Source organism: Spinacia oleracea, chromosome 6 (genome assembly GCF_020520425.1).
Source record: "Spinacia oleracea cultivar Varoflay chromosome 6, BTI_SOV_V1, whole genome shotgun sequence".
Classification (NCBI taxonomy): Eukaryota; Viridiplantae; Streptophyta; class Magnoliopsida; order Caryophyllales; family Amaranthaceae; genus Spinacia; species Spinacia oleracea.
Window position 1 is genome coordinate 12,387,593 of NC_079492.1, and position 13,638 is coordinate 12,401,230.

The 13,638-nt window shown below is 38.6% G+C and overlaps 1 protein-coding gene across 1 annotated transcript; it reads left to right on the plus strand.

Moving 5' to 3' along the window:
* The first annotated feature begins 2,293 nt into the window (after positions 1-2,293).
* Positions 2,294-3,268, plus strand: LOC130462934 (uncharacterized). The gene is made up of 2 exons (XM_056831926.1): positions 2,294-3,015; positions 3,109-3,268. Exons 1-2 carry the CDS (start codon positions 2,294-2,296, stop codon positions 3,266-3,268), a joined length of 882 nt encoding a protein of 293 aa, XP_056687904.1.
* Positions 3,269-13,638: the final 10,370 nt, after the last annotated feature.

A 13,638-nucleotide genomic window follows, 5' to 3' on the forward strand; every position in this document is an offset into this window, starting at 1 on the left:
AAATGTATCATGAACTCATGATTGATCCAAGCATCAACAGAAACTTCAAATGAATAAAGTAGTACTACACCAGGAGTATGTTGTCAACATAAATAATAGAAGAAAAGACATATTTATTTCCTAGTGTAGTAGTAAACTAGTAATACTAGAATTAAAAACGATCAGGCCAAAATAGCCACCAAAACTCACCTCTACAAAGCTTAATATGTTGATTTCCTCGGGCAATTTAAGTTTCGTCAGCATAAATTCCATCAAATAGCATTGAAAAGTCTAATATTTTCTGAATAACAAATACAAAGAGTTAATTTGAGTGCCATATAGTACTTTGTAAAAGCAGGAGAATGGGTACGTTTTGATTGCATCACAAATTCTCAAATTTAATGAAAGCCTACCTCACAAAACACCCTTTTCGCTATAGAATTGACAATAAGTAGGAAGTTTTAAAAGGAAACATTGAAATAATTAGAGAAAACAAAATTTGGGCATCAAATCCATAAATTAACATAACAATTGGAACCCTAGAAATTAAAATGCGTATACTTCGTACAAAAAAAAATTACCTCATTTCTTTCAAATTGTAACCTAGAAATCGCAATCTGGTAAGTGGTAACACGTCCCGATAACTCGATTTCTAGAATAAAGTGAGGCGAAAAAGATTTGAAAAGGGGTTTTTCAAACATCCTGTAGATTTTTGAGTTTTGGGTGAAACACTGAAACTTTAAGAACCGCTCTTCTATTAACGACAACCCAAATCTGAAAATATCCGCTCGAATATTTTATTTAAATTGATTAATATGACCCGCGTAGGGTTTTGTAAAACTTTCCCATTTAAACCATTTTAACGACCAATATTTTTGTTACGTCGTTATTGATTTGTCGTTAAAGCTATCATTTCTAGTAGTGACAATAGTTTAGGGTACATCAAACTGTTGGTTCTGGGTGATTATCCCCCTAGCAAAACGTAATTCCTTAAGATACACATCTCTAAAAAGGAGATAAGGTTGTTCATGCCACATATGTCGCCCACTTGGGAGCACTCCTGCCTTCCCTGCTCCGCCATGAGGTCTGCCAAGGCGTTCGAGCTTCTACCCTCGAACCGAAGCTGAGTACCGTAGAGCCGTTGCTTCAGTGCCCTGCAATCCAACACCACATTAATGTATTCCCCTGACATAGTATGATTTGCATTGATTAAGTCCACTGTCTATTTACAATCTGAAATTACAAGGGTGTTCATCCATCCATGTAGAAAAACTCAAGAGAAGGGATACAATAAATCATTGTATGCAATCTTTAAACAAATTTATCCTTCATGGCATACTTCGAAATTGGTCTATCAAATTGATGGGACAAAGGGATGGGGATACAGTTTATCTGACGGGTAACTGATCGAGATAAAAACTAGGTCGTTACTAGTCTCTCCTAATCAAACAAAAAAACCTAAACTAACCACTAAACACAAGTAAAGCGGTAAGCAAGGGTCGGAATCCACAAGGACTAAGGTGCGCTAATTTATGCTAATCGAACAACAAGCTAGGTCGGAATAGGGTTGGAAAACTCAACTAACCAACTAAAACTAAACTAACTTCCAAAGGACAAACACGGTCAAGGAATGAGATCAAACACCAACAATAATGAAACGAGTATACGAGCAACAATTAAGAATGATGATGCATAAGCAAAGTATGAATGATGCGTTGGTTAGAAATAGATCCCCAAATGACTCCCGCCTTTGATCAATTCTTAGAATAGTCAAATGCAAACTCCCGTCCTACACACAACTACCCTTAGGTCACGATTAAGAACAAACCAAACAATAGTCAACTTAGGTCACGATCCCTCGATTTTTCTAAAGTCAACTACCCCAAAATCTAAGTCATACACAAGTAGCTAATTTGCATACATCAAAGTTTGAGTATGCTCAAACAAACAATGGTTTAATCGAATAAAACACACTTAATACGTACAATAATCCTTGACAAAGTTTTCTTCCCGCCCAAGTTTTTCTCTCGGCGTAGGTTAGGGTTTTCCTCTTATCCTACGCTGGCGCCATGGCAGGAAAATCCAAAGCTCAGAAGAAACTAAGCAAGCCGATTGGTCCTACTTCAGAGTCTCAAGCAAAGAAGACGAAATCCATGGATGAGGTGTTGGGTGCTGCAGCCATGGAGGTTGAAACGTGTGACGACGCAACGATTTCCACAGAAGAGGAGGATGAGATTCTTTCACCTAGAACTTCGCTCTCTACTCTGAGAACTTGATCGGAGGCACACAAAACTTTTCTTCTTGGTTGTCGGTGATGAAATCGGGGAATGGGCGAAATGCGAAGGATCAGGTAATCCCTATTCCTTTACTGCAAACTGATTGCGATGATGATGATGACTGTATTAGCAATAATATTGTTAGCATAGAGTTAGATGACATTCAAGAAAAGGTTGATTACTGGAATTCAGCTATTGTGTGTGCTGTGTTGGGGGCAAACCCTCCATTATCTGTTATTGAGGGGTTTTTTAGGCGTATTTGGAAGAATTTAGGGGTTGATAAAGTAGTAGAAATTGAACATGGAGTTTTCATTGTTCGATTTCTTACCATGGAGAATCGTGATAAGGTTCTTGCTGACATCAAACCTACTTTTGATAAGAAGCCTGTGCTCTGTAAACCATGGCACAAGGATATTGTACATTTTAAAGATGAGGTGAAGGTGGTTCCTATTTGGATTCAATTGAAGAATCTGGAATTGAAATTTTGGCGGCTGCGTAGTCTAAGTAAGATTGTTGGGACTATTGGTAAATTCATACAAGCTAACCAAGCAACAATCCATAGAGACAAACTGCAGTATGCTAGAGTTCAAATTGAGGTTGCAATAACTCAGAATCTCCCTGAAAAGGTGCAGTTTCATGATGAACATGGTGGACTGAAATACATTAATATAGGGTATGAATGGAAGCCCATAGTGTGTGAACATTGCAAGCTTCTAGGTCACCTTGTTGTGGATTGTAGGAAGCAGAAGGGTAAAAAGAAGTAGGTGCCAAAGGTGGTGAACAAACCTACACTCCCTGTAGTGGGAAAACCAGTTGAGACATTTGTGCAGGCTACTAAAACCGTTCAACACAGGAAGGAGATGACAACACCTGTTATGGTGAATAACTCTTTCCAGGTGTTGGATACTCAATGTGCATCAGAAGAAACAGGGGAAAGGCTGATTGTTTCAGGAAGTTTGAGAAATGGTTCATCAAGTGATGGAGGTGGAATACCTCCTGATATTGATGGATAGATTATTGGTCTGGAATGTCAGGGGAGTAAACAAGGGCACCAAGCAGAGAGATGTCAAGTCTTTTCTGCACAATAACAGGTGTAGCCTTGTTTGTCTCCTGGAAACAAAGGTCAAAGCAAAGAAACTTGGTGCTTTGTACCTTAATCTGTTTAAGGGATGGTCCTTCACATCCAATACCATGTCCCACCCTGGTGGGAGAATAATTTTAGCTTGGAACCCTGGTGAGTTCCAAGTTAATCCTATGTTTTGTTCCAGTCAGTTGATTCATTGTGAAATAGTTGTGAAGAATGGAAGTAGTTTCTGGTGTTCTTTCATCTATGGTCATAATTCACAAAAAGAAAGGGTGGCATTATGGAAAGATCTTGGTGATATTGCTGCAAGATTGAATGGCCCCTGGATTTTGATGGGTGATTTCAACTGTGTTCTTCACACTGGTGAAAGGGTGGGGAGTGCAGTTAGACTTGGTGAAATTCAGGATTTTCAAAATTGCATTAGCAAGTGTCAAGTTGAGGATGCTAAATCAAGTGGAAACTTTTACACATGGAACAATAAGCAGCAAGGGGATAAGAGGGTGTTTTCTAAGCTTGATAGAGTTCTAATTAATCAAGCCTGGAGTAATCAATATCCTCACATTGAGGTGTGTTTCAGGAATGAGGGTTACTTTGATCATTGTCCAGGGGTTATCACAGTGTATCCTCAAGTGGCAGGTGGGAGGAAACCCTTAAAATACTTCTCCATGTAGCAAGCAGCTCCACAGTATAATGACATTGTCAATACTGCTTGGAATGGTGCTCAGCAAGGCACTAAAATGTTCCAAGTGGTGCAGAAGCTGAAGAATGTGAAGATAGTTTTGAAGAAATTGAACAGAGAAGGGTTTGGTGAAATTGAGGTTAAAGAATTTAAAGCTTCTCAAATTCAAACTGCACTTCATCTAAATCCATCTGATGGGGAGCTAGCTGATCAGGAAAGGGTTGCATTACAGGAATACAGTTTGGCTCATTCAGCTTATTTGAGTTTTCTGTCACATAAAGAAAAGACAGATTGGATCAAAGGGGGTGATGATAACACTGCTCTATTTCACAAATCCATTAGGCAAAGACACATTCACAATAGCATATTCTCCATAAAAGACATGCATGGAAATTGGACCAGTGATCCTTCTCAGGTTCCTGGTGCATTCTTGGATTACTACAAGTGGCTGTTGGGTACTAGTAATTGTGATAGAACACATGTAAAGCAGGCTGTAGTGAACAAAGGTCCCTTGATTACTGATGCAATGAGAAATCTACTGAACACAGGATACACAAATGAGGAAATTAAAGCTGCTATGTGGGATATAGATGGAAACAAAGCACCTGGCCCTGATGGCTTTGGGAGTTCATTTTTCAAGGGTTCCTGGAAGGATGTAGGGGGTGATGTTTGTTCTGCTATCTTGGATTTCCTGAATAGTGGGAAATTTTTGAGGGAGATTAATACAACCAGTATTACTCTCATCCCAAAAGGTAACTGTCCAGAAAATGTTCAAGATTTTAGACCTATTTCTTGCTGTAATGTTCTCTACAAATGTATTTCAAAGGTCCTGTGTAACAGATTAAGGGATGTATTACCTGAGTTGATATCTCAGAATTAAGGAGCTTTTGTGCACAGTAGGTTCATAGCTCACAACATTATAATGTGTCAAGATTTAGCACAAGGTTATGAAAGGAAGAATGGGGGTACTGGTTGCATTATAAAGCTGGATCTCCAAAAGGCTTATGACACAGTTGAATGGGATTTTGTGGAAGAGATGTTGGTTAGCTTACAGTTTCCTGCTCACTTTACACATCTGATTATGCAATGTGTCAGAACTCCTAGATATTCACTTTCTATCAATGGAGCTCTTCATGGATTCTTTGAAGGAAAAAGGGGATTAAGGCAAGGTGATCCCTTGTCTCCATTGCTTTTTGTTCTTTGCATTGAATATCTGTCTAGATTTCTTCTGATGGTAGGGGAAAAGGATGGTTTCAGTTTTCACCCAAAATGTAAACAATCCAAGTTAACTCACTTGTGTTTTGCCGATGACCTAATTTTATGCTGCAAAGGTGAGTTCAGATCTGTCCATCTCATGATGCAAGGGTTTAAACTCTTTTCTGACACTACTGGTCTAAAAGCCAGTCCCTCAAAAACTTCAGTGTTTTGTTCTGGCATGGTTGAAGCTGATGTCCAGAGAATTTTGGATATGACAGGGTTTGTTAAAGGCTGTTTTCCTTTCAGATACTTGGGTATCCATATCTGCTCTAAAAGAATTTCAATAGCTGATTGTGAAAAGATAGTTGAGAAGATGTGTGCTAGAGTGAAACTTTGGAGTTCCAGGAATTTGTCATTTGCTGGTAGACTGACATTGGTGAATTCTGTGCTAATGACCTTACAGTCATACTGGTCACAAATCATGATTTTGCCAAAAGGTGTTTTCAAAACTGTTAATAGTATTTGCAGGAACTTTTTATGGAGTGGTTCTGCTGATTACAGTATTCCTGGGAAAGTAGCTTGGAGTAATGTTTGTAAATCAAAAAAAGAGGGTGGTCTTGGGTTGCTGAACCTAAAATTGTGGAATATTGCTGCAATGGGAAAACATGTGTGGATGATTGCAACAAAGAAAGACAACATTTGGGTAAAATGGGTGCATTCAGTATACATTAAAGATAGCAACTGGTGGAATTATGCTCCCAAAGCTGGTGACAGTTGGTATTGGAGAACAATTTGTCAAGTCAAGGATATAATGAAGGGATACCTCTCTTTTGAACAAGTTGTGGCTATGCCTAAATACTCCATCAAACTAGCTTACAACAGTTTGCTTCCTGTAAATGCCAGACAGCCATGGGCAACTGTTATCTGGGATAGGTTGGGGGTTCCAAAACACAGATTTATCACTTGGTTGGCTATGCTGGATAGACTTAACACCAAGGAGAAACTGATGAAAATAGGTGTTACTGATGATAGTCTCTGTCTCTTGTGTGGGACAGCAGTGGAGAATCAGAATCACCTGTTCTTTATATGTGAATACAGCTCCAAATGTTGGGATAATGTATCTAAATGGCTTGGTATAGCTCCAGCTATCTCTGATCTTCACAGATTGATTCATTGGGTTCAAAAAAGGAAAATTTCAAAATTCAGAAAGGGAGTGATTATCACTGGTATACTTTGTACAGTTTACCATATATGGAAGGAAAGGAATAATGCACTCTGGAATGCACAGATTAGAAGAATAGACAAGGTGTGTGATACCATACAGAAAACTATACATAATAGGATTTCTATTGTCTTACCTAGGGCTGTTAGCACTAGGGATCATAGCTGGTCTTTAGCCCTGGTCACAGGGTAGTGTTCACAGGTTTGCCTGTGTTTCTGATCAGAGGGCTTGTCCTCTTGATCTTAGTCTGAGTTGTACATGATGTTGCAATATATAATACTACTTGCTTATCAAAAAAAACAATGGTTTAATCATGCAACATCACCAAATTCAAACTCATTTATCCAAATCAATCATTGTTAGGTTTTCACCCAAACCCTAACCAATACACTACTCAATCAACATAAAAACAATAAATTTAAAGACTTTAATAACTAATAACATGATACTAAGCAAAAACAACAACTAGTTTAAAGATTTAATTATAAAACTAAACATGAAACTAATCTAATCAAGAAACATATAAAACAATAAATAAGACAATAAATGAAAAGAGAAAAGTAAGAAATTCTCATTGATTATTGATGGAGATCTCCAAATCATTAACTCCCATCTTTGAATCATCAAAATCCATTTTCAACCCATTGTTTCTCTCACTTTCTCTCTCCAATAACTAACTAAAACCCTAGAAAATTAGAGAACTAAATTATGTACATGGTATCTTTTCATGACCCAAAAAATGAGTATTTATATTAAAAGCCTCTAAGAAAATAAAAGAGGAAAATAAAATACAGGTTCGAACGAACCTATTTACTCTGTTTTTAGCTCTGTTTCTTGACATCGATTTTGGCTGAATTGGTTGTGTTGTTTAGCTGTTGTAGTTGATGTTGGGTGGCGATGATGGTTGATAGTTGGTTGTTCTTGATATGGTAGCAGCCGTGGCTATTGGTGGGGAAGGAGAGGATAAAACTAGGTCGTTACTAGTCTCTCCTAATCAAACAAAAAAAACCTAAACTAACCACTAAACACAAGTAAAGCGGTAAGCAAGGGTCGGAATCCACAAGGACTAAGGTGCGCTAATTTATGTTAATCGAACAACAAGCTAGGTCGGAATAGGGTTGGAAAAGTCAACTAACCAACTAAAACTAAACTAACTACCAAAGGACAAACACGGTCAAGGAATGAGATCAAACACCAACAATAATGAAACGAGTATACGAGCAACAATTAAGAATGATGATGCATAAGCAAAGTATGAATGATGCGTTGGTTAGAAATAGATCCCCAAATGACTCCCGCCTTGGATCAATTCTTAGAATAGTCAAATGCGAACTCCTGTCCTACACACAACTACCCTTAGGTCACGATTAAGCACAAACCAAACAATAGTCAACTTAGGTCACGATCACTCGATTTTCCTAAAGTCAACTACCCCAAAATCTAAGTCATACACAAGTAGCTAATTTGCATACAACAAAGTTTGAGTATGCTCAAACAAACAATGGTTTAATCATGCAACATCACCAAATTCAAACTCATTTATCTAAATCAATCATTGTTAGGTTTTCACCCAAACCCTAACCAATACACTACTCAATCAACATAAAAACAATAAATTTAAAGACTTTAATAACTAATAACATGATACTAAGCAAAAACAACAACTAGTTTAAAGATTTAATTATAAAACTAAACATGAAACTAATCTAATCAAGAAACATATAAAACAATAAATAAGACAATAAATGAAGAGAGAAAAGTAAGAAATTCTCATTGATTATTGATGGAGATCTCCAAATCATTAACTCCCATCTTTGAATCATCAAAATCCATCTTCAACCCATTGTTTCTCTCACTTTCTCTCTCCAAAAACTAACTAAAACCCTAGAAAATTAGAGAACTAAACTAAATTATGTACATGGTATCTTTTCATGACCCAAAAAAGGAGTATTTATATTAAAAGCCTCTAAGAAAATAAAAGAGGAAAATAGAATAAAAAGGGAAGAGAAATCTCCAAAGAAAACAAAAAGAATTACAAAAGGTCTTATGCATGCGTACAAGGTGTATAATAAATTTATTGTACACCAAGATAACTTTTACCATTTTTTTTGTAACTTTAACCTAGTTTTGATTAACTTTTATAATAGTAAAAAAAAATTTGATAGAAATAGTTAAATGATTAATTTTATACATTATTAGTAGTTTTGAAGAATTATATTTTACTCAAATTAACAAATTTATCACTAAAAAATAGATAACTTTTACATATATAAGCTTAACTTTTAAACATTTTGAGTTAACTTGTACAATATTTATTGTACACCCTTTGTAAATAAGAATTTGTTAAAGAATTAAGAGAATTAAAAATAAAAAGAAAAAGAAAGAGAAAAAAAATAAAAGGAAAAAGAAATAAAAATAAAAAGGAGGAAAGGAGGAAAGTAAAAAAAAAACCCAAAAGATCAGACCCCAATTCCCCCTTCTTTTCGTCCTTTCCTTCCCTCTTCCATTTGAAATCAGTCAGCCCCTCAATTCGCTCCTCCGTTTCATCAATCACCAATCATCAATCTTCATCATCAATGGCCTTCATCCTTCGTCTTCTCTCATTTCTCACCATCGTCCTTCACCATCAACGGCCATCATCGATCATCGTTCATCGCCGATCGTTCAACTGAAATCGCAGCCCTCCATTGAACCATGTACGGCGGCAATCGAATGGCCTGGAACCACCATCATCACGTGCAATCACGAGCTTTCATTAATCCGTACAACAATTAAACGCTCAAATGTTCAGTGGAACTAAATGTAGGTTCGGTCGAACCCGGCTGTAATTTGGTCGAACTGACGGGAGTTTCGGCCGAACCTCGGACTTACAGTAACTTTTCTAAAATTCGGGTTCGGTCGAACCGATACAGGTTCGAACGAACCTATTTACTCTGTTTTTAGCTCTGTTTCTTGACATCGATTTTGGCTGAATTGGTTGTGTTGTTTAGCTGTTGTAGTTGATGTTGGGTGGCGATGATGGTTGATAGTTGGTTGTTCTTGATATGGTAGCAGCCGTGGCTATTGGTGGGGAAGGAGAGGAGATGTTGCGGGCAGGGCTAGGAATGGAGGTGGGCAGCGTGGCAGCATAGTGATTGCTTGCGGGTGTTGGTGGTGTGCCACTTGCTGCTTGGAGTTGTGGGTGAGAATTGGTGTGGATGGAAGGAAGGGTGGAAGTCATGTGTGGTGTAGGATAAGGAATGGGTGGTGTAGGATAGGAGTATTGGCTTGTTGTAGCTTGTTGTTCTTTGAGCGGTTGACTTTTCTTGACCGGCCTAAAATAAAAAAGGAAAATAATAATAATAATAATAATAATAATAATAATAATAACAATAATAACAATAACAATAACAATAATAATAATAATAATAACAATAATAATAATAATAATAATAATAATAATAGAAATAAAAATAGAAAATTAATAACGAAAACTAAAATAGTTAAACTATAAAGTTATAAAACAAATAAAATAAATAAATTACGGAACTAAGATCTAAGAACTGACAAAAAAAAGCTAAAAACATTAAACTAAGTTATAATTAATTAAAATCAGAAATCAAGTAAAATAAAGACTAAAAATGCTAAAAATAGAATAAAACCGACCCAAATAATGCTTAAATCACTACCCTATGAGTGACATAAATGTTATTCATCAGTAACTATAGATGGTAGGTAAAAGGTAACCTGATCCCATTTCCATTTATTTTGACAGATACAATCAGCCACTTTAAGGGTACAGTCGGACCTACTCAACGGACCATGGATCACTTCTCTTAGCGGAGTATTACCTACCCATCTATCCTCCCAAAATCCAATGTCTTCCACATTCCCAACAGCCCATTTACAAGACCCAGTGAAAGTATTCCACGGCTCCTTAAGCCCCCTCCAAATAAAGGAGCCCTTGTTGAAAGAAAATGGAGACGCAGCCCTATAAAGATACTTAGTGGATGTGGTCCAGGCAGCCAAGTTTAAAGGGAAGGATGACAATTTCCAGCAGAGCTTAGACAGAAAAAGATGATTTTTAATGGCAAGATTCCTGATTCCCAAACCCCCCAACCCACTTTGGTGTGCACACTTTTTCCCAGGAGAGGAGATGGGTACCCTTCCTTTCGGGGGCAGACTGCCAGAGGAACTTACAAGCTATGAATTGATTTCATTGATGATGGACTTATGGATTGGGAAACATTGCATGTTATAGCAAGGGATAGCTGAGAGGGCAGACTGAATTAAGCAAATCTTCCCTGCTTTGGAGAGGAAAGCTGCTTTCCAAGAGGCTAATTTTTTCCTAACTTTGTCCACCACGAAAGAGAGTTGGTTTTTTGAAGGTTTCTTGTGCTGGAGGGGGAACCCCAAATACGTTCCTAAATCTGGACTGTGGGGATAGTGGAGTTTGGCCTCGAACATTTGAATGGTGGCCTCACTCGTGTTAGGAGAGAACAACAACTTTGATTTGGAGAAATTGATGGTCTGTCCCGAGGCATGACTGAACAGATCCAAAGTATCGGACATTGTATCAAGAGTTTTTGTGTTTGCTTCCCCAAACAAGACAAGGTCATCAGCGAAAAGAAGATGGGAGATCGACAAACTACCCCTCCCCATGCTAAAAGGCGTCTAGTTTTTGTCCTCACATTCCTAGTGGATTAACTTCGAAAGCCACTCCATGCACATAATAAAAATATAAGGGGAAAGAGGGTCACCTTGTCTTATACCCCTAGTCGGAGTAAAGGAGGGAGGGGGCTTACCATTAATAAGGACAGAGGATGAGGTAGAGCAGATGCAATTCATAATAAGCGAGACCGACTCAGAATCAAAACTAAGGTCGGTAAGACAATTACGAATAAAATCCCACTCTAACTTATCATAAGCCTTTTCAAGGTCGATTTTGAAAGCAAACCACCCCCTTTTCTGATGCATCGCATGAACCATTTCTATTGCCGCAATAAAATTTGTCTCTGGCCCCCTATTTGGAATGAAAGCATTTTGATTTGGGGAGATAATCGAATTCAAGAAAGGTTTGACCCTATTCACAATGATTTTTGTCACAATCTTATAAAGGGTGTTACACAAACTGATTGCGCGGAATTTTTTGCTTGAGTCTGGGTTCTCCAACTTGGGGATAAGGACAATATTGGTGTTATTAATGGACGGTGGAATGGACCTAGTTCTGAAAATATTAGCAATAAAGGAACATAAGTCCACCTGGAAAACTCGCCAGTGTTCTCTATAGAATTGGGCATGGAAACCATCATGGCCCGGGGTTTATTCGGCCCAATGCTAAACAGGGAGTTCTTTATCTCTATGTCAGAAAGGCGCAGACATAGAGGGTTCGACATGGATATTATCCTTAAACCACCTAACATCCTCTTTTGAAGTGGTGAAAAGATTGGTAAAATAATGACATACATGAGACTCTATATCCCTTTGACCCGACACAATGTTCCCCACATCATCCTCTAGCTGGACAATCCTATTTCTATACCTCCTATTGAGCACTAAGTGATGGAAAAATCTTGTATTTTTGTCCCCATAACTTAACCAGTTAGCCCTAGATCGAGTGTGCCAGTAGGATTCTTCTTTGATAAAAACTCTTTCCAATTCCTCCTTAAGCTTATAATCTAGATCAAACAAATAAGAGGAGTATGGGTTTTCGCATAGAGATTTTTGCACCCCCTCGATTCTTGCCATTAAATGTTTTTTTTGTTTTTGAAAAGACCCGAAAACGTTTTTTGCCCATAACTGAATTGGAGACCGAAGTTCTAAAATCCTTGTGTCAAAAGAGCCAGCGGTTACGGGGCACTGGGAGTTTATCATGGGGAAGAAGGATGGGTCTAGGCTCCACATAGGTTCAAATTCGAAAGGTCTACGGCCACAGGGGGTAGGGGGCAAGGATGTTTTCACCAAAATAGGGCAGTGATCAGACTTCAAGCGAGGCAGGTGAAGGACATTTGAGTTTGGGTATAGTTTAAGCCAGTCAGAGTTATACAAGGCCCGGTCCAGACGCTCAAAATTTGGATTTTGTTTTTGCCGGTTAGTCCAGGTATATTTTTGGCCTGAAAACCCTGCATCAATGAGGCTGCAGGTTTGGATACACTTCAAGAAGGCTGACATTTTATGGGTTTTAGGGGGGGAACCACCAAACTTTTCACACGGGGCAACAATTTCATTAAAATCTCCCAGGGCTAACCACGGCCCATCAATGTGACTAGCAAACAGACAAAATTCTTCCCAAGCAAATTTACGAAATTTAAACCTAGCATAAGTAGCAGGTAAATAAAAATAATTTGAGGAGGAACAAACCTGAACCACTCCATTGATCACCTGGTTACTCTTACTGATTGTCGTGAAGGTGACATTGTTCGAGTTCCAAAGGACCAGGATTCACCCCGCGAAACCCGTTGTCTCGACCATATCAAAGCTATCAAACGGCAAACTTTTTAGGATTTTCTCCGTGTTAATTTTCCCAGTGCGAAGTTCGGTGACCACCACTATATCCGATTTGTGGGCAAAGATGAGGTGCTTTAAGTTTCCCTTGAAAGTGGGGCGGGAGATTCCCCGAGCATTCCAGGCAAGGGTCGTCATAAATTAAGGACATGGTGGGTGGGTTAGGAGCCTCTCCCTGTAATCCCAATTGACCGTTTCCCTTATATCGATCGTCTTCCAAGTTTCCCAATCGAAAAGCAAATTGTCTTGGCAAGACCATTGGAGACTGGATCCTGGTTAGTCTGCTTTCCCGACCCCTTTTCTTTTCTGTTTTTGCTATTATCCCCACCTGGTTGTACTCAAACGTCGTTCGCGGTAGCTTCAGTTGGTTTGACCAGCCTTCTAAAGTCAGGGATAGGAAAGGCAAGGTCAACATACAGATCTCCCTTAATGGTGGTAGGATTGGTGCTGGGTCGCAGTAGAAGACCATTTCTTTCGGTAAAACTTCCGTCGGCGGGATTTTTGCAGGGTGCCATGTCAGTGACCACTTCAGCAAGACCTGCGCCGCTCCGTTCATCTCTTCCAGATCCGAAAGATTTGGTAAATGTGCCGGCACAAGGTTGAGCTTCGTCTGGTTTGCCGATCTGATTTTCTGTGGTGGCCACGTCATTAGAAGATTTATTAGGTGAACTGGGGTTGTTTCTGGATCCCTGATTATCCGGCGAATCACTGTGAGGCT

What these genes read in the sequence shown, in the direction of transcription:
- LOC130462934 (XM_056831926.1), top strand. Translation starts at nt 2,294, where the DNA reads ATGAAATCGGGGAATGGGCGAAATGCGAAGGATCAGGTAATCCCTATT. An exon ending in AAGCAGAAGGGTAAAAAGAA is followed by an intron (nt 3,016 to 3,108) that starts GTAGGTGCCAAA and finishes CGTTCAACACAG; the next exon opens with GAAGGAGATGACAACACCTG.